Source organism: Lemur catta, chromosome 8, assembly GCF_020740605.2.
Source record: "Lemur catta isolate mLemCat1 chromosome 8, mLemCat1.pri, whole genome shotgun sequence".
NCBI classification, from domain to species: Eukaryota; Metazoa; Chordata; class Mammalia; order Primates; family Lemuridae; genus Lemur; species Lemur catta.
This window is the reverse complement of record NC_059135.1, coordinates 34,550,783-34,576,928: the sequence shown is the minus strand read 5'-3', so window position 1 is coordinate 34,576,928 and position 26,146 is coordinate 34,550,783. Positions and strand designations below refer to the sequence as shown.

The following is a 26,146-nucleotide window of genomic DNA, read 5'->3' as shown; positions in this document are numbered from 1 at the left end:
AGAAATGCAAAGACATTAAGATTTTAGTTTTCATTTATTAGATTAGAAAAGATTTAAGAAAATGATAGTACATACTTCTGATGAGATTTATTCAGATGTTACTGGTAGGAAGGTAATACTGGAAGGAAAATTGTAGTATCAAAATCCTAAAAAATGTTTATACATTTAAGCTAGTGATTCTTGTAGGAATTTATCTGAAGGAAATAATCAGAAATGTAATGAAACATTGACTCACAAGTATGTTCAGGAGAGCAGTATTTAGAATAGAGAAAAATTGGAAAAACCTACTTGTCCAGTATCAGGGATATGATTAAGAAAATCATATAGCATTTCCAAAATGAGCAATCTTATAATTTTATCCCAACACATTCTTTAACTTAGCTTTTTAAAAATTATAAAATATGTCCTCTGTAAGGAAAACACATATAAAATATGTGCATAATTTAGAGAATAAAGTATATTCACTGGTGTTTAAAAAATAGAATTTCAATTTAACATCACTTCATAAAAGGAATAGCATTTTCTGCAATTCCCTTTTAAGTTGGAAAGGGTCTTTTTACCTCATGATAAAAGACTCTTTAACTGTCTTTATATTTTATGTGAATCATTTTAGAGTCTTTTATTGACAGAAATAAGGTCAGTATACCTCCAAAATAAGAAAATACTAACGTGTGTTTTCGTATTCTCACATACCACTCAACACAGCATTTCTGACACCAGAGGTGTGGGGATTTCTCCCCACATACTAAGCATTTCTGTTTTCTAGCTGGATGTCCTATAATTCAATTCAATTCTGAAACTGTCACCTGGAAACAGTGTCAGATTCCACAGGTTATGCCAATTTTGCTCCAGGTCGTGAGCTGTCCTTCTGACTGATGGGCTATAAATTGAGATTTCCATGATCCCCTTCCTGAGTTCAATTAATTTGCTAGATCAGTTCACAGAAATCAGGGAAGCACTTTACTTACAGTTACCCATTTATTATAAAGGATATTACAGACGGTACTGATGAATAGCCAGATGGAAGAGATGCACAGAGCAAGGCATGTGGGAAGGGGTGCAGGATTTCCATGTCATCTCCAGGCTTGCCACCTTCCAGGTACCTCTGTCATCGAAACTGCAAGAGAGTTTTGGCCTCGGTCCAGTTAGCACAAAGATCCAATTGAGACAAGGATTGCCAAGGAAAAAAGGAATTTTTAATATGAAAAAGACGGTAGAGGAGCTGTCTCAAATCTCCCAACTAACGGAGATCATGGACTTTTAAAGGAGGGGCCACGTGCCTTGGGACATGTGGTATGACTAATAAGGAACTACGTGCATTGGGGGCAGGTTGTAGAGGATGATGGTGAGTCTTGGCTTGGGAAGTCTGCCCAGGGGCCTTCAGAACCTCAGCTCCTCTGTCTTGGAGAAAAGGCTCCATTTCTGGGAAACAACTCAAAAGGTCAAGTGATTAGTTAAGGGAGAGGATTATGAGAAAACACGTAGGGGTCATTGAAATTTGTTTGTGGAGAGAGCCAGTTACACCTCTGCATGTTTAGCTATCCAGAAGCTCTCCAAACCAAGTCCTTGTGGATTTTTATGGGGACCTCATTACATAGGCATGATTGATTAAATCATTGGTCATTGATGATCAACTCAACCTTTAGCCCATCTCCCCTCACTGGAGGTTGGGAGGTGGTGCTGAAAGTCACAATAATCATGCCTTGGTCCTGCTGGTGACCAGCCCCAATCCAGAAGCTATCTAGCCCCCACCCTACCACCGACCAGTCATCTCATTAACATACAAAAGACACTTTTATCAGGAGATTCCAAGGTTTTTTGAAGTTGTGTGCCAGGAACCAGGGTCAGATACCAAATATATTTTTCTTATATTACAATATATCACAGTATTCAAATTTTGGAGTGTCAGTTTTGTTTGCTACTTAACAGTTTAAGAGTTGAAAAATAAAACCATAAAATACACACTAAGGTAAGATACTAGTGTTTTTCAAACTTTATTTGACAACAATCCATTCATTGTAAGACGTGTATTTTATGCAACAACACTACACACGTACATATACAAATACATTTCATGAAACAATACTTACTATGCAGGCTGATGTTTTCTTTCTATTCTGTTCTTTTTTTTTCCTTTTCCTAAGTGCTGTCTTGACCTCTAATTTGGAAAACAAACTTAAACAATATGAAGATGATGACAATAAATTTGATCTATATTTCTTAAAAGCTTATCCATTAGGGAGAAAGAAAAGCATGTCTCTGAGCAGTCAAACAAATGGAGAATGTTTGGGGGTGAGGGGGCTTGCCTTGTAAACTTTTCACAGTAACTTTGATCTTTGTTAAACTGATATGTTCAGTTGGTCTTGCCTAACTGCGATATTGCTCTGTAGCTAAGGCGACAACTGGCTCAGGAGAGGCACCTCAGGGAATCTCTTGAGAAATCTGGATCAGCCATGCTACTCAAAATACGAGAAATGGAATCAACAGTGGAGGTGGAACGGAAACAGGTAGAAAGATTTCCTCTCCTCATTTATGTTAGGGCAGTGAAACCAAACAAGAAAAGCTGATGTTTTACTTTAAACTTAGACTTTTGCTAATTTCTGCTAATTTATTAAAATATTTATTTTTCTGTAGTAGTCTGTTAACATTCTTAATACAGTTTTGAAAAAAAATTAGTGCAAAATAAGAAAGAACTCTAATGTCATTTAATCAACACTTTTAATTTATGATGAGGGCACTAACGACCAGAGAGGTTAATTTGCCTCAAGCTTTATAGAGAACTCTTAGCTCCTGATACAATATCCTCCTTCCCATACAATCTCTATTATAGGCATTGATTTTGGAAGGAATTGCCCTGGTCTTGTGCTATATGTATGTGATATGGACAGAAAATAAAGACAAGACTGATCTAACACTTGAAGCAAAGAATATCAATAAGTAAAACAATCAAGAATATGTTTATACTGCTGTTTTCAATTATTTATTTTAACAATATTTTTCTCTTCATCATAGTCGTTATTTGAAGTACCAACATATAATTTAGAATACTTTAAATTCTAACTACCCAAGGCAGTTAGTGTTTTCATATTTTAATACTTGGATTACATAATCTTTATTATTTTAACCAATGGCTATCCTTCACAGCTAATTTATAACAAGGATTCTACTTAAGGAATTAGCAAATGATCCTTTATTACTGTAACTTGCATGGCCAGTACGGTAGCCATTAGTCACATGTGGCTATTTAAATTAGTTAAAATTAAATAAAATTAAAGACTCATTTCCTCACACACTCTAGCCACATTCAAGTGCTTAATAGCTACTTGTGACTAGTGACTTACACTGTAGAGTTCTGTTGGACAGCACTGTTATAAGGCATCGCATTCTATGGAGATTTCAACTGTAACATATAGACTAACTTCTCTTTTCCCCTCAGTGACATTAAGATTGGAAATTCTGCCTTACACATGTGCTATAAGATAGTTTATTAGAAATCTTTACAGAAAGGAATTTTTCTTATATTATTTCAGGTGCACATTTTGCAGGAAAACAGCATTGCCCTACGCAGTTCTATACAGAACACCCAGGATCTACTGGTCCAGGAACAACAAAAAAAAGGAGAGTTGGAGACTGCTACCTCACAGCTCCAGTCTGATCTAAGTATGAAAATAGATGCCAGAAATCACACTTTTGTTAGTTTTTTGAGATTTCATACAAAAACTCTTAAGAGCCCAAATTCTTGAAGTGGCCAGTATTATTGGTATTTCGCACAGTCCTGAATGTAAAAAATTGCTGATTTCTTTTCTACCTGTAACATTGAGACAAAAGGAATGTTGTTAATAGATTTGACCCTCTTGATTGTATACTATTCTTTATTTAGTATTTTTTCCTGGGATTTTTTAAGTGTTGGTGGACTTGGGTTAGGAACATCTGGTTTCTAGACACCTAGATTGAATATTGAATAATAATATGTTAATAAGGAAATACTGCTATTAATCCTTGCCAACTTAACTGATTTTAGTGATCCATCATGTCAGACTCTCCATTCTTCAGGTTATCCATCTATTCCGGTTAACCTATATTTGTAGATATGGATCATTGTAAGACTTTAAAGAGAGCTTAGATTAATCTCCTCTTTTTATAGATGAGTCCTGAAAGGTGACAGAGCTAGAAGATGGAAGAACCTAGACTTGATTCCAAGTTGCTCAGTCATGCTTCTTCTAGCCCATCAGCCCCATATCATACTACTGTTGTTAATATGTTATTGTAAAACAGTTTCCAGATAGTCTCACCTACTGAGATCACAGAGTTACAGTGCAGTGCTTCGCATGATTAACACTTCGTAGTTTACACAGAGCTTTCACGTAAATTGTCTCATTTAATACTCAAAGCTATCCATGCTTCCCAAAGTTACAAAAGGAAAAACGTGGTAAAGTGAGGCTTGAATCTGCATCTTCTAACTCCAAGCCCAGTGTTCTCTCCAGTATGCCTTCTCTGCTCTGTGGCTAAAATGGGGGCAGGGAATACCAAAAAGGAAATGAAAATTATAAAAAAAATAGAGTGAAGAGTAATCTTTTCAATGTTTTGACTTACTCCTTTTAGCAGAAAATACTCCTTTTTCTTATAGTGGTTGGGTAGTGAATTACTATGTGAAGTTCTCATTGACGATGTCCCAGGATAATTTTCTGTCTTCCTGTGGTTGTATGCCTACAAAAATACATGTTACATTTTATGGTGCTGCCACATTATCTCATTTGAGGATTATAGCAACCTTGTCAGAAAAATAAGAAAATATACCCTTTCTATAGAAGAATGGGTCTCTACCCAAGGACCCACAGCAAATAGAATAGCTGGGCCTAAAATACATGTCTTCCTATCGTATTACTTGGCCTTCTGATTAAGTTTTTTATGTTGCTTTCCCTTTGGATTAATACTTTATTTTTTAATTTTGTAAAGAACATTTGGAAGGCCATTAAAAATGAATGTTAAAAACAGTAATTCATACTAACATGAGGAAAAGGAAGCTTGTCTGAATGCCAGCTATGTGCTTAATATTGAATTGTATACTCTCTACATATATATGCAGTTTTTACTTTAAGGTACAAATAGTTATTCTAACTAGATTAATAAAACAAAGGTCTTTAAATGTTTTCTTCAGTGAATTTTAAAATGTAATTATTAAGTTTATTAACAATTAACATTACTTAAAGTGATTAAATTGTTCTCCCAAGCAAAAAAACCACTCCTTTTTCATTGTTAGTTTGATTAGTGAATTTTCAAAATAAGTCATATAGTTTATCTTTTTGATCTTTCACATATTTTAAATTAGAGTTTATTCTAATGAATTGTGGATTCCTGTGTTCAAAAAGTACAGTTTTCTAAGGTGTATCCTATTAAGATATGAGTTTTTATGTATTTTATAATTTTCTGGTTTTAAAATATTTATGTGAAACAAAACAAATAGATCACTGCAAATTTTTCTATGAAGTTAAAACATTACTCAGAAAAAGTTTACATCTTTTGGCTACTAGTATATAATGCCAACTGTTCCACAATTTTCTGCCTTTGGTTTTCATTTCACTGTATGTACTCTGAGTGGTTTCAAATCTTTTTTTTCCTACACAAAATCATCCTCTTGAGCTCTAGACCAGTATCTTACTGCCAACTAGACATCTGTATTTGAATGCCCTGCAGATATATCAAAACACATGGAAAACTAAGTATTTCACTCATTCTAACTCATTCTAGCCCCTAAACCTTCTCCTTGCCTTGTAGAGTTGAAGAACCCACTATCCATGCTGCTGCTCAAGTCTAATGCTAGATGTTCCCCCTCATTCATCTTTTGCTTTTACCCCACCAATAAGCCACCAAGTCCTAACAGTCCTCTCTGCTTACTATTGCACGGATCTATTTTTCCCCTGTATCTCCATTGTCATTACCAGCCCTCATTGTTTTATACCTCGGTTACTGCAACAGCTACTAAACTGATCTTTGTGCCTTTATCGAACCTGTGTTAGAGTGATCTCGCTAACAAAAATCTTGATCATGTTCTTCTCCAGCTTAAAATCTCTCAGAGACTTACAATGTATGCACTGAGTAACATGCAACCTCGTTTACCATTGTGAATGACTGTGGACTAGTTTCCAGTGTATAAAAATATGATAGAAATACCTGGGTTCTCCTTATTTCTAAAATATATAGACTAAAAAAAATTTAAAGCTTCTCAGGGAAAACAATACCATGTGATTTCAATGTAGTAAGTTATCACCATAGTTATGTGGACTTTCTGTTTTTAGTTTCTAGAGATGACATCATTTCCAAGTTGGTTGAAGAAAACAAGGTAAGTGGTGAGGTTATACAATAGAGAGACGGTCTTTCCTCTCTTCACTAAGTCCTGTGTCCTCATTCATGTTGGTTTATAGTCCTGATTGTCCTAAAAGCTGTATAAAAAAAGTTTCATGTTGTATATTAAGGGTACTATTGTGTATTAGGAACTGAGAAATCATTTAGTGCAGGTTATTATAGTTTGAAAAGGTGAAATGGCAAAAAAAAATGAGATTTGTATTTTTTGCTAATTGTTATAAATTAACTTTTTTGATGAAATGTAAGAAACTTTTTGGTGTTGGTTGCACAACAGTGTGAGCATATATAATGCCACTAAACTGTACCCTGGAAAACGGTTAGAATGGTAGATTTTATGTTATGTATATTTATCATAATTTAATAAAAAATACTTTATATCTTATTACATTTCTGAATTAACCTGTTGATGGGTAGATCCTATTTGGAATACTTTTTCTGGATGCTGTCTAATCCTGTGTTATGTGATGTTTATCTTGAGATGCTTCTCCTGGGAAAATAGAAAGGTAATTGGATGTGAGGGAGATCTGGCTGTGACATCTGTCACCGCATTGATCCAGGGTTGATTAGACTGATCTGGCTGGCTCGACAGGTGTCCCCTTCCTCCCTCACTGCTCTGTGAGCGTCCTTCCCAAAGCTGAGTGCTCAGTTGAAGAGGATGACCTCCTCCCTGATAGAGGAGGATGGATCTTTGGTCAAGGGTATACAAATAGGTGCACTGCCCTGTGTTCTACTCTAGACAAGAAAGGTGGCTCACTCTCTGTAGGGAGAGGATTTACACTTTTCCTCATTCTAAAAGTACCTTGTAGGTAAAGCTCAACTGACAACTCACATCTGTCACCTTTCTCTCATCTCAAAGAGAACTAGCTTTTTTTCCCCCCCACAAAACAAAGGTGCTTTCTTCTGCTCCACCCCCAGGTACTCCTTGATGAAAATATCTTCACTTATAACTTTAAAAGATCCTTGAATGTGTTCCTTTGAAATCAAAGATCTTACTACTAATAGGAAAAATTGTATATGTAATATATAATCTTAGAGAATAGAACTTTGATATAAGGATACTAGGTATATTTAAATTATGGTTTTAGGCAAATGCTTTCTAGTTGGAATCCCAATATGAGAAAAGGTTTAATAAACAGTTTTTAAAAATAGACTTATTTTTTAGAGCAATTTTAGGTTCACAGCAAAATTGAGCAGAAGGTGTAGAGATTTCCCACATACCTCTTTCCCTTACATATGCATAGCCTCCCCCACTATCAACATTCCCCACTAGTGTGGTACATTATTACAATTTATAAACCTATATTGACATGTCATTATCACCCAAAGCCCATAATTTACATTAGGGTTGACTGTTGATGTACATTCTATGGATTTGGACAAATGTATAAGGACATATATCTACTATTATGGTATATTTTATGTATTATAATATCATAGAATAGTTTCATTTCTCTAAAAATCTTCTGTGCTCCACCTACTCTTCCTTCCCACCCCTCAATCCCTGGCAAACACTGAACTTTTTACTGTCTTGATAAATGTGCCTTTTCTAGAATATTAAATAGTTGGAATCATATAATCTGTAGCCTTTTCAGACTGGCTTTTCTCAGTACATTTCCTCCATGTCTTTTCATGGCTTGGTAGCTCATTTCTTTTTAGTGCTGCATAATATTCCATTATCTGTATATACCACAATTTATCCATTAACCTGCTAATAGACATCTTTATTGCTTTCAAGTTTTGACAATTATGATAAAGGTGTTATAATATCTGTGTAGGTTTTTGTGTGGGCATAAATTTTCAACTGCTTTGGGTAAATATCAAGTAGCATGATATTTGGATCATATGGTAAGAATATGTTTAGTTTTGTAAGAAACCACCAAACTGTCCTCCAAAGTGGCTGTACCATTTTACATTCCCACCAGAAGTGAATGAGAATACCTGTTGTTCTACATCTTTGCCAGCAGTTGATGTTGTCAGTGTTCTCAATTTTGGCCATTCTAATAGATGTGTAGTAGTATCTCATTATTGTTTTGAATAAACAGTTTTGATAAGTAATTTACAAATAAAGAGAAGTTTGGGAGTTGAAGATACCAAGATTTTAAAAAATTCTTTATAAGATACTTACATATGTATATCATTGGGACTTCAATTGGTACTGGCCAAAATACAGAACAGATATTTTTATAGAGATGCATAATACATGTGAAAAAAAGAGTAATTCTTTTCTTTTTTTCTTTTAGAATGTTCAAATGTCTTTCAACAAGGAACAGGAAGAAAATGCATATTTGAGGTCTGAAATAGTATCTCTTCATGAAGCATCAGAAAAAACACAGGTAAATCTTCACCATTTCTCTAGTTCTTGGATGTTATTTAATTTTGTTTAATTAAAGAACCAAGGACCAAAATTAATCCTGATTATATAAATTTGTACCATCTCCATTATCCAACTTTTTATTTCCATCAGATAATACTTCATCCATGAGAATTATCAAATTAACTACATTTCTTGTTTGACTCTTCAAATTCCCATGACATATAAGTATACAAGATATACCACTAAATCGTGCACTTATTTACACTTTGCCTTTGTTTGCTTTCTAATTTACTCATTAAATGTATACATATGTATTTTTTCCCCACAAAAACTTCTAAACAGTTCAGTGGCAAGGGCTATGTTTTATACTTTATATTTTCTTAGCAAATAGAACAGTAGGAACCTAACAAATTCTTGCCAAATTTTGGAGTTATATGTAATCATTTCCTGTGGGATGGTAGTTCTCAAATTTAGCTGATGTTATATATGTGTGTGTGTATACATATGCATGTATGTTAAGAAGAGTCACCAAATACACAGGCAAACTGGAGTGATTTATCACAGCCCAATGAAATAGTGTCTATCACTTAAGATAACTTTTCTGTTGGTATAATTTGATTATGTCAATGTTAGGATGATAATGTTGCTGTGCTCTCTTTAATAAGAAAATACAAAATAAATGTGTTTTTAAATAAAATAATAACAACAGTAACTACTATTATTCTTCGTATACTGATAGTAATTAACATTTTCACGGAACCCATTCCACATTCCAGGTATGATTTTAAGCACCTTATGTTATTAATACTAACAAATTGTAATCCTTGCGATAGCCCTGTGAATAGAATCTATTATTCACATTTTAAAGATAAGGAAGCTGAAATACAGAAAGGTTCGGGGAACATAGCTAATAGGTGGCAGAATTGGAATTTGAGTTCAGGTAATCTGGCTCCAAAGAAAATTAGCTATTCTTTTCAAAGAGTAAGGGTTTTCCTCTGTTTCACCCCCAGATATTCCTTGATGAATAGTTTGTATATCTGTGTATGACTTTATGCCCCCGAATGTGTTCCTAACTACTATACTTACCCCTACTACTTATGATATCTGCCAGATTATCTTTCATACCATTTTATTTTTTGTGTTTCTTCCTATTGCTCAAAGTTATTTGTCCTTGAACTTTTTCATGAAAACAAGTCAATCTACCTTGCAAAAATAACTGATAATTAAGATGAATATTTTTCACAGGGATACAGATTTCAAAGTATCAGAAAAAAAGAGGATTATTAACTAACTACATATATGATCTGTAGCTCAAAATATTTTTGTTTTATTTTGAAACAATCTTATGATGGTAAAATTATATTTTACTTTTATGAATACTGTAGTTTGTGGTGAAGGAGCTTAAGTATTTTTTGTTACCAGCTAAACAATTCTGAATGCTCAACATCTAACTGTGGAAACAGGCTTCTATAATACTGGCTAGGCACCTACGCTGTGAATTCCGTACTGCAGATGTCTTGCTCTAATGGACCAGTGTTCAAAGTTGTGAAGAACAGGGGATCATAACATGCTGTATGTCTCAGTTGCTCTGCCAAATCAGGAAATCTCTCCTTTTAATTTAGAATTATTTAGGGTATTGACTCCAAATATTTGAAAATATTTTATAAACTAATAAAATGTCAATTGAGGATAGGTTAAATAAATTAGGTTCACACATACAGTGAAATACTATGTAATCATTAAAAATAATTATACATATTATAGAATGTCTTTTTTTCCTTTGGATAGATACCTCATAGTGGGATTGCTGGATCCAGTGGCATTTCTATTTTTAGCTCTTTGAGGTATCTCCAAATTACTTTCCACAGGGGTTGTACTAATTTTGCAGTCCCACCAGCAGAGTAAGAGTGTTCTGATCTCTCCACATCCACACCAGCATTTGTTATTTTGGGACTTTTTGATAGAGGCCATTTTCACTGGAGTTAGGTGATATCTCATTGTAGTTTTGATTTGCATTTCTCTAATGATTAGAGATGTTGCTGCATTCGAATGTTTATAGCAGCACAATTCACAATTGTAAAGATGTGGACACAACCCAAATGCCCATCAATACCTGAATGGATTAATAAAATGTGGTATTTGTATACTATGGAATACTACTCAACTACAAAAAACAATGGTGATCTAGCACCTCTTATATTATCCTGGATAGAGATTGAGCCCATCCTTCGAAGTTGAGGTATCACAAGGATGGAAAACCATGCTCCACATATACTCACCATGAAATTGGTATTAACTGATCAACACTAAGATGCTCACATGGTAGTAATACTCACTGGATCCCAGTCAGGTAGGGGAGGTGGAGGAGGGGGGGAGGGGATAAGCCCATAGCTAATGGAAATGGGGCACACAGTATGGGGGAAGGACACACCTGTAGCCCTGGTTTGGGCGAGGCAAACGTATTTCATGTAACTAAAATGTTTGTACCCCCATAATATCCTGAATTTAAAAAATGATGATACATAAGTGAAAATAATTCTTTATTGGAGAGACCTGTGAACTTGCTGTATATATTGTCTTAGGTTTTGAATGAACAGCTGACTGTAAAGTGCTCAGAGCTGAGCTGCATGCTTCAGACTGTTAATATGGAAAAAGCCAGGATCATTGCTGACCATCAAGCCATCCTGCAGGTATTCATTTACCAGTAGTGAACTTCTAATAGCATTCACCAGGTGACAGAAAGCCATCCTGGCTGAGAGATCAAGAAATGTGCAGGCCTACTGGACAAGTAAATATTTTAACAATAAATTTTTAAAAACTTACTGAATTATTTTATTTTTTATTAATGGCTTTTAGTTTTCATCAGAGGCATGATTTGACCTTGCACTCAGTGCTTTTTAATGTTTTCTTTACCATTACTTTAGGAAAAGTAATTATCTTGTTACTTATAGAATCATGGAAAACATTTATGACTAACCCTGAAAAACTTCCCTTTTCCTCAAACATCTTGCGATTTCCCATTTTGCTTATGCCATTTTCTCTGTTAGGAATGCTCTTTACTTCATCTTCATCTATTTGAAATTCTGTTTATTCTTTGAGTTGCTTTCAGGGAGCTGGATCACCTCTACCAGAAGGGATGAGTTTTCCGTTTCAACTTCTATTCCTAGAACACTAAACAGACTATCATAGTAATCTCATTTTTTTAAGTATACTTACTATATACCAAGCATTGTGCTAAGATTTTTACATATATTAACCTTCTTTAATCATAGCAGTCATTATGTAAAGGGATATTTATTATCCTCATTTTGCTGACAAGAAAATGATGTTTGGAGAAGTTAACTTGCCCAAAGTCACCTAGCTAGTAAAGAATAGAGCTGGATTTAAACCTAGGGTGACCCCAGAGTCAGTATTTTTAATCATCATTATGCTGACTCCGTATTCTGCCTTCTCTAGTAGTAATTTATGTGCATGCTTCATTTCCTTTATTATTTTTGTGAGCTCCCCAGAAACAAGGACATTACCTTATATATCTTTGTTATTTCCCATAGCGCTAAGCATGTTTTGCACATAACAAATACTCCATAAATATTTTTCATTAATTCAACAAACATTGAGTGTTTACTCTGTGCAAGTACAGTGTTAGATCTAGTTAGAATTATAGTGGTGAACATGACAAAATCCCTACTTTGGTGGCCTTACAATTGAGTGGACTGAATAGCATATGTGCCACTGTTAACAAACATTTCAAAATTTTAGAATATAACACAAGTGGGATCTCATTTTACTAAGCATGAAGCTGTAAAGGTTTGCCTTAATATCGAATATTGTTTAAATAGAAGTGTTTTTAAAAGTATTTATAAAAGTAATTGTTATTCTGTAATGTATTTGCAAAAACTCTGTGGATTATAGGTAGGGGTATATGTGTACAAAAATGTTTTGATAATTCCAAAATGGTGAGCCAGAGAAAATAAATCATGCAAAATAGTTAGTGTTTTTGCTGTAACAGTATCTGAGTGCAATTTAAAATATTCTTAAAAGAATCCACACTATTAAACTAGTTAAACTATTAAATCGTATTTAAACTATTAAACATGATTATCCCTAGTGAGTGGGATTATTGGAGGGGGTTGTAGGTAGAGATGAAGGGATCTTTTCATTTTGTATTTATATAAATTTATATTGTTTTACTTTTTAGAATTAAACATGTTGAAATTTTAAAATATCAAAAATAGTCTTAGTATGATTTTCTGTCTTTAAAAATATGTTGGTATTAGGAGTTATATAAATATTTCAGCAGGCTGAGTAAATAATGCATCTTGACTCTTGGCTAGTGGAGTTATAAAATCATAGAATTGTAGTGAGCTCAGGACAGGACAAAGAGCTGAGCATTAAAATAAATTCTTTCAAAAAGAGGTTTTATTTAGACAAATAAAACTTGTGTCTTGTAAGTTAGTTCAGTGTCTTTGATCAGTTACTCCAAATGACACCTTATCAAATGACTTTCTGGCATCTTAACTTTTAGTATTACCCCTAACCCTCAGGTAGAACAGAAAATGATGACGCAGACATTTCAAGAACAAAACTTACTGCTGGATGCAGCCCATGCCAGTATCATAAGTGAACTACAGACCGTTCAGAATGAGAAAATCGAACTCCAAGCACATCTGTGAGTAAATTATGGGCAACTTCTTATGCATCTTTTGTTCTTGTATTTGTGTTTCTTATCTTTAATGACAACATTTAATTCTACATTTGCTGGGCCAGCCACAAAGATAAAAAGACTGTGCCCTCAAGAAATTAGTTTTATTAGAACATTTTGGTAACTGCTCTCAGGCAGGAGATACGTTCTATAAGAACACTTAATTGCTTTTTCTGTTAAAGTAGAATTCTCATTTAGCTTTCATATCTCCTTGTTCTCTTCCTGCAGGGATCATTTAATCCTTGAGCATAACCGGTGTATTCAGAAAGCACAGGATGCTGAGAAGAGAACAGCTGTGCAAAAAAAGCTACTAGAATTGACTATTGCAAGATTGCAAGGTGAATTGAAAGCATCAATGCAAGAGAACAAGTCTCTGCTAGAGGAAAAAGAAAGATTTCAGAGAGAGGTATGTAGGAGCAGATTTATGCTACCTTCTAGTTGTGGTGTGATGATGTTTTAAAATTGTATTCTAAGTGTAAAAGAAAAGAAATAAAACCCAGATGCAGTTTGTCTGGTTTGCCCATTAAAGAAATCTTTAGGTGGCAAATCTATGCCTTATAGCATGCAAAGTAGTCTGTGCTAAATAGTACAGTGTATCCTTATACAGCATTAGTTAATGGTAACTAATAATTCACACATCCTCATGTTAGTTAAGGGGTCATATTTTAAAATTGATTTTCCCTGAAGGAGTGGGACAGTAGAGGTTAACGGGAAACAGCCCTGTCCCCCTACTTAGGAAGGAACCAGCAGAGTCTGACATGCAGACGTGTCTTTCTAATTTCAGGGCTGTTTGTGAAGTCTGCTCTGCCTCAGAGACTCCCTGATTGGCCCCTTTTCTGAGAGGATGTGCTATCTGCAGTGTAGGTATTAATTGACATGCAGGATGTATTTGGTACGGTAGAGTCTGTCAGCTGCTGTAAAATTGACCCATTTCTTTCCCCCCCCCCCACCTTTGGGCAGGTTAATGAAACAGAAAAAGGAATAGCACAAGAAAAATGCAATTTGGAAAAGGAATTAGCTCAAAACAAGGTATTCTACCTTTTATTTGTTGATAGTTCATTATATTTCATTTCCTTCTATATTGCTGCCTACTACATCAGCTTTCTCAATGAGGAGATGAGTGATATTTTTGAATACCAAGGTGTGGGGAAAAAAGGGAGCCACGATGCTGGATGCCACTCAGAGCACTCCAGTCACTGGCAAAAGGTTGCTTCTGGGGAGCGTTTGCTTGGTGAGCATCTGGGGTTCGCTGTGAGTCATCGCTGCCTCTGGCCCTAGAGTCCACTGAGTATTTCAGCCAGGAAGTCCCCTGAGAGTGAGCTAATGGGCCTGTGAGAGGCAAAGGGATGATTGCTGACTTCTGTTTTTAAATAACCTAACTTAGGCTTCCAAAGTCCCTATCAGCACTTACCACTTTATCTTTGAGGTACCCTTTTCTGGGTTCTAAAAGTAGAATGTCCAGGGAAACAAAATCCTTGTTAAAATAAAATAAAAGCCAATCTTTAGAAAATTGCTGTTGTGTTTCAAAATTTGAAGAGAATAAAGATTGTGTGTCACTGTTATCTAGAGAATATGTCTGGAGTATCAAGGAGTGTTAGTTATCCTAGACAAGAAATCCAGCAATAAGTATGGAATAGAGTCATCAAACCTTGACTGTTTCTTTGGTTCTGGTTCGCCCAAATGGCATTCATATTACCATATGTACATATAAATGTTTAACAATTGGAGAGAGGAGAAAAGCTAGATTTGAGCCTGAGCTCAAATATAGTTACCACCAAGCTGGCAGGTGCCCCCTCTGGTTTAGTCATTCATATCTAATGATATGACAATAGTCCACCCTAAAAATCCTTGAACGAAGCTGACTACTTCTGGCAAGGACTTTGCCAATATGAATTTGGCCTTAAATATGCTTTTGAAAATTGGGAAAATTGGTGGCTACTATTAAATTCATTAATGCTTTTTGCTTGAAAATGTTAGTGAATGTTAACATGACTAAGGCAAATGCTGTGAATATGTTTAGAATAAAAACACAGCATTATTGTGCTTGTCTGATTTCATTTGCCCTAATGTAGGCTGTGTGTTAAAGTTTGTGGGGCCAAAAGATACTAAGATGCTTGCTCGTTTAGAGAGGTTCTATTAAGCCAAATGATAATGCTTATACAGTGTCCCATTTTGTGGTCTAAATTAATTTTTTTTCTTTTAAAGCTATGTTTTTTTAAAGTTAGGCTTATTATAATTTACATACAGTGAAATTCACCTGTTTTTAGTGTACAGTTCTATGAGTTTTGACAAACACATGCAATTATGTAGCCACCACCACAATAAAAATATAGAACATTTCCATCACCCCAGAGAGTGTGTTTGTGCCCTCTGTAATCAACCCCTTCTTCCACACGCATCCCCTGGCAACTACTAATCTATTTTTCTATCCCTAAAGTTATATCTTTTCCAGAATGTCTTATAAATGGAATCATACAATATGTAGCATTTTAAATCTAACTTCTTGCATTTAGCTTAAGACATTTGAGATTCATCCATATTGTATGTATCAGTATTTTGTGTTCCATTGTATATATACATATGTATCTCAGCTACTGTATCCACTGATTGAAGGGTATTTGGGTTGTTTCCAAATTTTTGCAATTATGAGTAAAGCCTCTATAAATATTCACATATACATATATATTTTTATTTCTCTTGGGTAAATATCAGGAGTTGGATTTTGGGTACTATGGTGAATAAATGTTTAACACAACAAACTACTCAACTGTTTTCCAAAGGATCTGTATTATCTTGCATTCTTATCAGTATATTATGAGTTCTGGTTTCTCTGCATTACCACCAGCACTTTGTATTGTTTGTTCTTTCAGTTTTAGTGGTATATCATTGTGGTTGTAATTTGCATTCTTCCCAAGGCTAATAATGTTGAGCATCTTTTCATGTGATTATTTGCCATTGCAAATTGAATTATCTCTTCAACTGTTTTAACCATTTGAAATTCAGTTGTTTGTTTTTTTATTACTGAGCTCAGGAATTTTAAAACATATTCATATTCTTAAGTTAAAAATATTATTTGTATACATACAGATATTTTATCAGATATATATTTTACAGATTTTTTTCTATTTTATTAGCTTGTCTTTTCATTTTCTTTCAAAAACAGAAATTTTAAATTTTAATGAAGTCTAATGATCAATTTTTAAGATTTTATGGATCATACATTTTGTATCATATCTAAGAAATCTGCCTAATCTAAGATCACCAAGATTTTCTCCTTTGTTGTCTTCTAGAAGCAGGTTTTATAGTAGGTCTATGATCTAGTTCAAGTTAATTTTTATATATCTTGCAAGGTATAATTTAAGGTCCATTTTATTGTCAGATGGATGTCTAGTTGTTTTAGTATCTTTTTGTATCAATTGATGGGGATTCAGATTAGTTCCTCTTTTTGGCTATTAATGATTCTATGAACATATGTGTGCAATATTTTTTGTGAACATATTCTTTCAGTTGTCTCAGATATTAATATAACCCAGGAAGGTCATGTGGTAACTCTATGTTTATCTTTTTGAGAAACTGCCAAACTGTTTTCCACAGTGCCTGTGCTATTTTACAATCCCACCAGCAATGTATTAGAGTCCTAGTATCTCCATATCTTCATCAACATTTGTTATTGTCCACATTTTTTAATACCCATTCCAGTGGGTGTGAAGTATCTTACTGTGGTTTTTTAATTGAGATGAAATTCACATGATATAAAATTAAACCATTTTTAAGTAAACAGTTCAGTGGTGTTTAGTGCAGTTACAATGTTGTACAATGACCACCTCTATCTAGTTTCAAAATATTTTCATCGCTGCAATAGGAAACCCTGTACCCGTTAAGCAATCATTCTCTGTTTCCTCTTCTCCCAGCCCCTGACAACCACCAATCTGCATTCTGTCTCTGTGGATTTACGTATTCTGGATATTTCATATTAATTATACAATATGTGATCTTTTATGTCTGGCTTCTTTCACTTAGCATAATGCTTTTGAAGTTCATCCACATTGTAGTATATATCAGTACTTCATTCCTTTTTATGGCTGAGTAATAGTCATTGGATGTATTATGTGTGTGTATATGTATGTATACACAAACACATACATATACATACTATTTGTTCATCTGTTCATCCACGGATGGACACTTGCATTGTTTTCATCTTTTGGCTGTTGTGATTAGTACTGCTATGAGCCTGTATATACATGTATTTGAGCACCTGTTTTCAATTCTTTGGGTTATATATAATTGGGAGTGGAATTTCTGGGTCACATGGTAATTTTATGCTTAACTCTTAAGGAATCACCAGTTTTCCACAGCACTAAATCATTTTACATTCTCAGCAGTGTACAAGGGTTCCAATTTCTCCACATCCTCATCAACATTTGTCATTTATTTTTTGATTATAGCTATCTTAATGGGTATGAAGTAGTATCTCATTATGGTTTTGATCTGCATTTTTCTAATGATTATTGATGTTGAGCATCTTTTTATGTGCACTTATATGTTTCGATCTAAAATGTGTCTTTTATAAACAGCACACAGTTGGATCTTAAAAAAAATTATTTTTCCTGTCTGCTTTTTAATTGGGGTGGTTTAATTCATTTATATTTAATATAATTACTGTTAAGGTAGGATTTGCATCTGCCATTTTGCTATTTGTTTTTCTGCTTTTTCCTCTGTTTCTCAATTACTGTTGCCTTTTGTGTCAAATAGATCTAGTGTGTCATTTTAATTCCCTTATTGATTTTATTTTATATTTTGTTTTGTAGGTAATAAAAAGAGTTATAAATAAAACATATATTTTTCCTATTTTTTATATGTACCTATGTTGCTGTTACCTTTGCTCTTACCTTTTATGTGCATTTTGATTATTGTCTAATTCCCTTTTATTTCAGCCTGAAGAACTCCCTTTAGTATTTCTTACAGGGCATGCTTTCTAGCCCCACAGTCCAGACCCCAACAAAGGTAGAGACCCTGGTAAATTACTCTACATTTTAGGCTGAGATTTTGAAGAGACACATCCTTAGACGTATGTTTAAACTAGGCCCTTGTATGATTCTTTCCAATTTTTAAAAATCTGGTAATGTCTTAATTTCTTTGTCATTTTTGAGGGATAGTTTTCCTGGATTTAGAATTCTTGATTATGTCTCCTCCTGCCACCCCAGCATTTTGAATATGTCATCCCACTGCATTTTGGCCTCAAGTTTCTGATGAGAAATCGGCTGTTAATCTTATTGATATCCCTTATACATCATGAGCCACTTTTCTCTTACCGTTTTCAAGATTTTCTGTCTCTTGCTTTCAATAATTTTCTTATGTGCATTTGGGGCATACATTTGACACTTATTTATGCAGTTGACATCTCTCTTTTATCCTTCATTTCTGATTGCACAGAGCCTCAAGGTCTGCCAGAGGTGAGGTTTTAGGGCCTTCTCGGGTCTTTCCTGAGCATGCACACAGCTCTGGACATGTGCACAACCCTGTACTCATGCGTGGCTCTCTAGATTCCCAAGAATGTGTTGAAGCTGTTCAAAACCTGCTATGGTCATCTCGTTCTCTATCTCGTCCTAGTTTTTTGGCTAGACTGGTTTTTGCCCAACTCTTACCTACCACTTCGGGCAACCACAAAGTTAATCAATTACCTCTAATTATTTTCAATATATGCCCCTGGAAAAAAGGTTTTTTGTGTACTGGGTGAGCTCTGAGTCAGCCCAAATAAAGACAACTTTGCATCTGAAGTCTTGCAGGGAACCACCAGATAGGTCATATAATGACAGTTCTATGTAAATGAGATTTTGAAAGAGCTCCAACCCTGTTTTTCCACCTCTGGTGACTGCCAAGTTTGGTGTTCACTATAATTGTGGGCCATTGGTTTTCAAAGCTACTGCAGAGCTGGAGAATGGAGGATGGGAATAGGGTAAGTTAAAGCACCACAAAGCTTGCTGTTCTTACCTAAATTCAGCCAATCTTTTGCTATAAGTGCTTCCTATATTACTGTAAGGTTTTTGTTAATTTTCAGAGTTCTGAAAAGGTTGATTCTGACAGTTTTTGCTAGTGTTTTTATTGCTTTTATGGAAGAGAGGATTTTTGAATGTTCTTCCATAGTTTCATTGATGTCACTCTTCTAATAGCATCTTTTAATAGACAGTTCTTTCTCCTTTGAAATACCTTGTACCTTTGTTGAAAATCCATTGACCATAAATGTATGGGTCTGTTTCTGGACTTTCTATATTGTTCCATTGATTATGTGTTTTCCTTTTGCCAATTTGAAACTCCTGATTACTGTAGTTTTATAATCTTGAAATTAGGTAGAGTCTTCCATCTGTGTTCTTTTTCAAAATTGTTTTGGCTATTCTACTTCTTTTGTTTTTCCTATAACTTTTAGAGTGAGCTTATTGATTTCAACAAAAACATTTTGCTGAAATTTCAATTGAAATCAGAATTGATATCTTATCAGTATCACATCTTCTAATACAGTCATGTCTTAATGATGGGGATACATTCTGAGAAATGTGTTAGGCGATTTTGTTGTTGTATAAACATAGAGTGTACTTACAGAAACCTGGATGGTATAGCCTATTACGTACCTAGTCTATTGTTCCAACCATTGTTGTATATGCAGTCTATCATTGATTGAAATGTTGTTATGCAGTACATGACTGTACATAAATGTGATATATCTCTCCATTTTATTTAGGTTTTTTGTTTCTCTCATTGGTATTTTGTAATTTTCAGCATATCAAATCTTGGACATACTTTGTAGATTTGTACTTAAGAATTTCATGATTTTAGTACTGTTATAAATGACATTTTCAAGAAATATAAATTTCTAATTTTTCATTGCTTATATATAGAAATACAATAGATTTGACCTTATATCCTTCAACCTTGATAAACTCACTTACTCTAGTATCTTTTTTGTAGAATCTTTGGGATTTCCTTTGTAGACAATTGTGTCTTTTGTGAGTAGGGACAGTTTTATTTCTCTCTTTCCAATCTTAATGACTTTGCCTTATTATTGCACCAGCTATGGCCTCCTGTGTGATGCTGAGGAGAATGGTGAGAGCAGATATCCTTTCCTTTTCCCCGATCTTAGGGAGAAAGTGTTTCACTATTAAGATTGATATTAGCTATAGGATTTTTGTAGATACACTTTATTGGCTAGAGGTGGTTCTCTTTCATTTCTAGTTTGCTGAGTTTTTTTTTTAATCATGAATTGATGTTGAATTTTGTGAAATGATTTTTCTGCATCTATTGAGATGGTTATATGGCTTTTCTTTTAATGTGGTAAATTATACTGATGGATTTTGAATGTTCAACAGGCTTTGTTTTACCAGGATGAACTTCACTTTTCCTGACTTGTTATCCTTTTTATATATTGTTGGATTCATTTGGCTAATATTTTGTGGAGGATTTTTGCATATATATTCATAAGCTTGAGTTAATACTTAAATACCAAGTACCAAAAGTAATAAAGGAGAACTATATAATTTGCAGTAACTCTTTCCTGAAGACAACTGGAAAAGCTGAAAAAATAGAAAAGAAAAGAGAAAAAAAGTTGTTTTTTTGTTTTGTTTTCTTGAGACACAGTCTTGCTCTGTTGCTTGAGCTAGAGTGCAGAGGTGTCATCATAGCTCACTACAACCTCCACCTCCTGGGCTCAAGCTATCCTCCTGTCTCAGCCACCTGAGTAGCTGGCCCAATAGGCACACACTCCTATGCCTGGTTAATTTTTACAGTTTTGTAGAGACTGGATCTCACTATTGCCCAGGCTGGTTTTAAACTCCTGGGCTCAACATAAGGCTATCAGACAGACTGATCAAATCTCCACATTAGAGGCAGGAGAAACTGTGTATAAGATGCCTTCCTTTTTACAGTTATAATTGTGATTTTTAAAATAAGATAATATTTTTTAAATCTGACACAGTTTCTTTTTTTCATTTTTTTTTCCAAAGGTAGACATAAATGCATTGAAGCAAAACCTACAGACTCTAGAAGAAGAAAATAAGCACCTGGCAAATGAAATGGCTTCCCTAGAACTTCCGCAAGTTGCTTCTGATTACCATGGGGTGGGTATAAAAAGGTCAGTCTAAAGTAGAAATTAATGACTGGTGAGTTAATAAAAAATCAGAAATCAAGAGATGGGTTTTATGTTTTAATAATTATAAATCTTGAATAACTCAGGATAAATATGGCAGAGATACCTATAATATTCAAACAATAGTGGATTTAAGAAACCAAGAATTTAGGGCAGCTATTAAAAATCTGCCTTCATAAATGATCTACGACACTGAAAAGCACAAATTTATCTGATGTTTTAAAATAGTTCTTCTTCCATAAATTATGAGGATGAAATTGTATTTTTCCTCCTGTCAGATAGTTCCCTCTATTAGGCAATCAGTAATAAGTCTGATTTCCGAAAGCCTATTTGACAAGGTCAGTGCATTACAAATAAATGGTAGAGTTCTTAAAACATCTTCTCCAAGTAAAAGGGATTTAAAGAGATGATCATTCTGCTAAGAAGCTAATAATTTTCCTGTGTGCTTTTGAATACTTGAAAAAGTATTACTTATTGCTTTTATAGTGTGTATATAATCACTGAAAATTCCATAGAAAGCCCTGATCTGAGTCTGTCTTAACTTGAGCTAAATTCTTTCAAACCCTGTCATAAGCTGCTCATTATTTCAACTATGGAAAATTACACAGACTAAGTCTAAATCTTCTTACATTTTCATGGCTTTCAAGCCAGACTTTCTGGGTTTCAATTTTGGCTATGGCTATGGGTATGATCCTTAACCTCTCTGAGCCTCAGTTTCTTAATCTCTCAAGATGATAATGCTATTATTATGAGATTGTTTGAGGATTAAGTAAGTTAATACATGTAAAGCATATAGCAGATAACTAACATTTATTGAATTCTTAGTATCTGAACTGTTCCAGGGAAAAAAGTCTGTAAATGCCTATTGGAATGACAAGATCCATTAGCTGTATTCCTGGTACTATCTCAGACTAACCCTCTCTCCCCCTAGGATTAAAGATTTAGTCATGTCCTTTACTTGTTGGCCACACCTCAGCTGGGTTTATCTAACCATCTGGTTTTGGTCCCTCTGGAAGAACGCATCTTAGTCTGCCTGATGCTTTCCTAAACCCACTGCTCTGAGCAGGTGTGTGGCCTTACCCTACTAGTGACTGATGGATCTGCTAGTGATTTGGTCAATGTTGATTTTTGCCTGCAGACCACACCTCTTAAGGTTTTCTAGTGATAAATCAGATAGATAACCCAATTCTAGCTTGCTGTGCTATCTCTGACCAAGCCTGCTTGGAAGTGCTTTGGTTGGCTTTATAAGTCTGAGGAATGAGGTTGAGATTTCAGGATTTGTTTTTGAATGTTAGCGATATCATTAAACCTATTGTTATTCAATGCTGGCAGTGTATTTTTGTTCTTTGAAAATTAAAACTTGAAGTTCTTTTATGGGGATAGGGGACGTGCCTATACTTTGGGAGGTTGAGGTGGGAAAATCGCTTGAGGCCAGGAGTTGGAGATCAGCCTGGGCAGCATAGTGAGACCCTGGCTCTACCAAAAAACAAAAACACACACTTGAAATTCTTAATAAAGGGTGCCTTCTACTATAACACCTCATTTATTTTTGGAGATATACATATGACTGTGTATTGTGTTATGTAACATCACAGACTTGAATCCAGACAACTGCTTTCAGTCCCTCACTCCATTTACTGTATGAACTAGATGGGTTCTTAACTTCTTATGGCCTGCAGTGCCAAGAGGATCTCCCCTACTGTGGAATTCCCATAGTACACTATGCACACCCATATCAGAAAATTGAATAATTACTACACTGATTAGAAATTGACCTGTTTATGCATCTGCCTTCACTCTCTTCTAATGCAAGAACAGTAGTTACTCATCTTTATACTCCCTTGCCTAGCATATACGTAATGCAAATAAATAGGTGTTTAAAGAATATCGATTGAATACACTATAAAGAGGGTCATGTCTATTTTGCCAGGCAGTGAGGAATAATTCATATTGCAATAATGTTATTCTCCCCTCTTTTTCTTTCGCATTTTGTAATTTTAGATTTGTTTTTGCCATTTCAACCTCTAATGATAGTGCAATTTAAGTCCATCACTATAGGTAGTCATGCAGGGAACCACAGTGAGGAAAAAATCCAAATGTAAAAAGGTTACCATTCCTGAGTTCAGGCTGAATGACTATCCTTCCCACTTCTCTTTTGGGTTTTAAACATACGTTTAAAAATAGTAGCACAGGACAGAAATATAATTCCCTATGCAACTGGGACATCAATGAGTTGAAATTAAACAGGGAATTAAATGGATTATTTTGTAAAACTGGGATAACATTCACTCATTCAGGTGTCAAAGTTGGTTTGATTTGCTGGGGCCCATGTCATACTGGTTGTTAAATATTTTAAATAAAATCCCTGCTTACAATCTGCTTATAAAGTATCTTTACCAAAATGCCAGTAACTCACTGGTTTTGTGTATTCTTCTAACAGCTTCTGCTAACTTTTACAGCTCATTTGGATTTTAAAAATGATCTTAGAAATCATTTTGTGGCTTGCTGTTGATTCTTGGAAACCTGCCTTTCGTATCTTAAGATAATTCTTCCTGTTTTTGCTTCCTGCTTTTCCAAGAAGCCATATCTTTGTGTTTCTGAGTTAAAATGTATATTCTAACCATTGGCATTTTTCTTTGTATGCTGTTTCTCAGGTGATTTCCCAATTCATTTTGCTCTGTATATTAATATTTATAGTATATTGCCAACATTATTTAAGTAACAGTTAATCTCAGTTCTGCCTTCCATAACTCAGAACCTGAGATATTCACTCATTCAAGTGGTCTCTAATGCCTGGTCTTTCGTTGATTAAAGTACAATGCCTATTTAATCTGTAACCAGTAATGTAAGTATAACTGCCTTAATATCTACTTTCTGTTAGCAACTGGAAACAATTATATTTTGTGATAATATTGAAACAAGTGGCCTTGTGTCAAATATCCTATTTTGATTCTGCTTAGACAGTTTTCATTTATTGCATGAGCGTTCTCTTTGGTAGCAAAAGGGGAAATTATTATTTTAAAAGTATATTTAAAAGATTAATGGAATTTCTTTATGCCTTTGCCTAAAAGAGGGAATTTTATTGAGGAGAAAAAAGTGCTACTATTTAAAAAATTCCTGGATACCTTTTATAAGAGAGCCAGATCATCTAAATTATTCCATAAAAAAACCTTTCCACATTCCAAGAAGATAAGCAAAGTTATTTTTGATTGTTTAGTATTTGTTATAGCTAGCATACTTTAGGTTAAATCTAGTTCGTGGGTGTTTTTTATATGCTATATCTACACTTTACATTACATTGGGACACCTTAATTTATAGAACTTGGAAATGAGTTTTAAATAAGCTTTTATTGTTACTGTAACTTTGTTTTTGTAGCATTATTAGCCATCCTTATAATTCATTTGCTGCTGAAGACTTAATCAAAACATAATCCCAAACTATAATATTGTACTCATGGAATGATTTTACATCATAGTTTCTAAAATAAAAATATTGTGACAAAAAGAATTGTATATCTTCCACAAACAGAAAATTAATTAATGATTAACTTTGTGATTATTATTTCTAGTTTCCTATTTATTGATAGCAGTCTACATTTCCCTCAGGTTATTTTGAAACCAATACACTACTGATCTAAATGCTTTAAAAAATATATTTTCGTTTGCCTTAGTGGGAGCAACACATAGTGATTTTTAAAAAGTTCAAGAAACTGAATTATGAATATGTATACTTGTGCATGAAATACTGATTCTGATAGGACAAATACTTAGATGGTCATAATAGTTAATAATACACTGAAGCCTAAGTTGAGTATAAGTTTTTATATTGAATGTGCATAATTTTAGGGTAGGTGGAATACTAGGGCTAATCACACTTTATGGCTTATCCATAGGTTTTTTATGAAGTCTTGTCTGTCTAAAATGCTAATTGTTCTAGTCAGGGCAACTACCAAGGAGAAAACATTGCTCCAGACTAGTGTGCCTTCTTGTAGAACATACGGCATGGTGAAAATATTTTGAACAGAAGAAAATTATGAGTTACATATTATTATATAGTAATCTAGTTTGGAATGTGTTTTTGCTTTTGTTTAAAAACGGGTAGGCCAGGTGTGGGAGCTCATGCTTATAATCCTAGCACCTTGGGAGGCCAAGATGGGAGCATCGCTTGAGACCAGAAATTGAAGAATAGCATGGACAACATAGTGGGTGAGACCCTCATCTCTACAAAAAAAATAAGAAAAATTAGCCGAGTGTGGTGGCACACACCTGTAGTCTCAGCTACTCGGGAGGCTGACAGAGGACGATTGCTTGAGCCCAGGAGTTTGAGGTTGCAGTGAGCTATGATCATGCCACTGTACTCTAGCCTGGGTGACAGAGCAAGACACTGTCTCAAAACAGAAATAAAATAATAAAAACAGTTGCGTTGGGGTCACAACACTTAAAATGAAATAAAGTACCAAAATGGTGACTGAAGAATACCTGTAATTATGTTGGAGATAGTCAGGAATATCTCTTATGTAAATTAGTACCCTTATATACATGGTTTCATATTTATCAGCTTAAAGTGGAAGACAGAAGTCTAAATTCTTTGATTTAAAATGCTTAAAAGGCCCTCTATTCATAAATT

The 26,146-nt window shown here is 34.4% G+C and overlaps 1 protein-coding gene across 8 annotated transcripts in view; it reads left to right on the top strand.

Annotated features, from left to right (window-relative positions):
• Positions 1–26,146, top strand: part of CCDC150 (coiled-coil domain containing 150) — a 108,014-nt gene that overhangs the window by 11,367 nt on the left and 70,501 nt on the right. For 6 of the 8 annotated variants that reach the window (XR_006736786.1, XR_006736785.1, XM_045558972.1 and 3 more), the window contains exons 6-14: positions 2,391–2,507; positions 3,531–3,660; positions 6,297–6,340; positions 8,604–8,696; positions 11,260–11,367; positions 13,222–13,346; positions 13,608–13,785; positions 14,340–14,408; positions 21,377–21,490. Coding sequence is in view for 6 of the 8 variants with exons in the window: in XM_045558972.1 (XP_045414928.1) it covers positions 2,391–2,507; positions 3,531–3,660; positions 6,297–6,340; positions 8,604–8,696; positions 11,260–11,367; positions 13,222–13,346; positions 13,608–13,785; positions 14,340–14,408; positions 21,377–21,490 (978 nt within the window). In the remaining 2 variants the exon portion in view is untranslated. Of the gene's footprint in view, positions 1–2,390; positions 2,508–3,530; positions 3,661–6,296; positions 6,341–8,603; positions 8,697–11,259; positions 11,368–13,221; positions 13,347–13,607; positions 13,786–14,216; positions 14,240–14,339; positions 14,409–21,376; positions 21,491–26,146 lie in introns of those variants that run through there. The other 2 variants (XM_045558974.1, XM_045558976.1) reach the window with 2 other exon arrangements.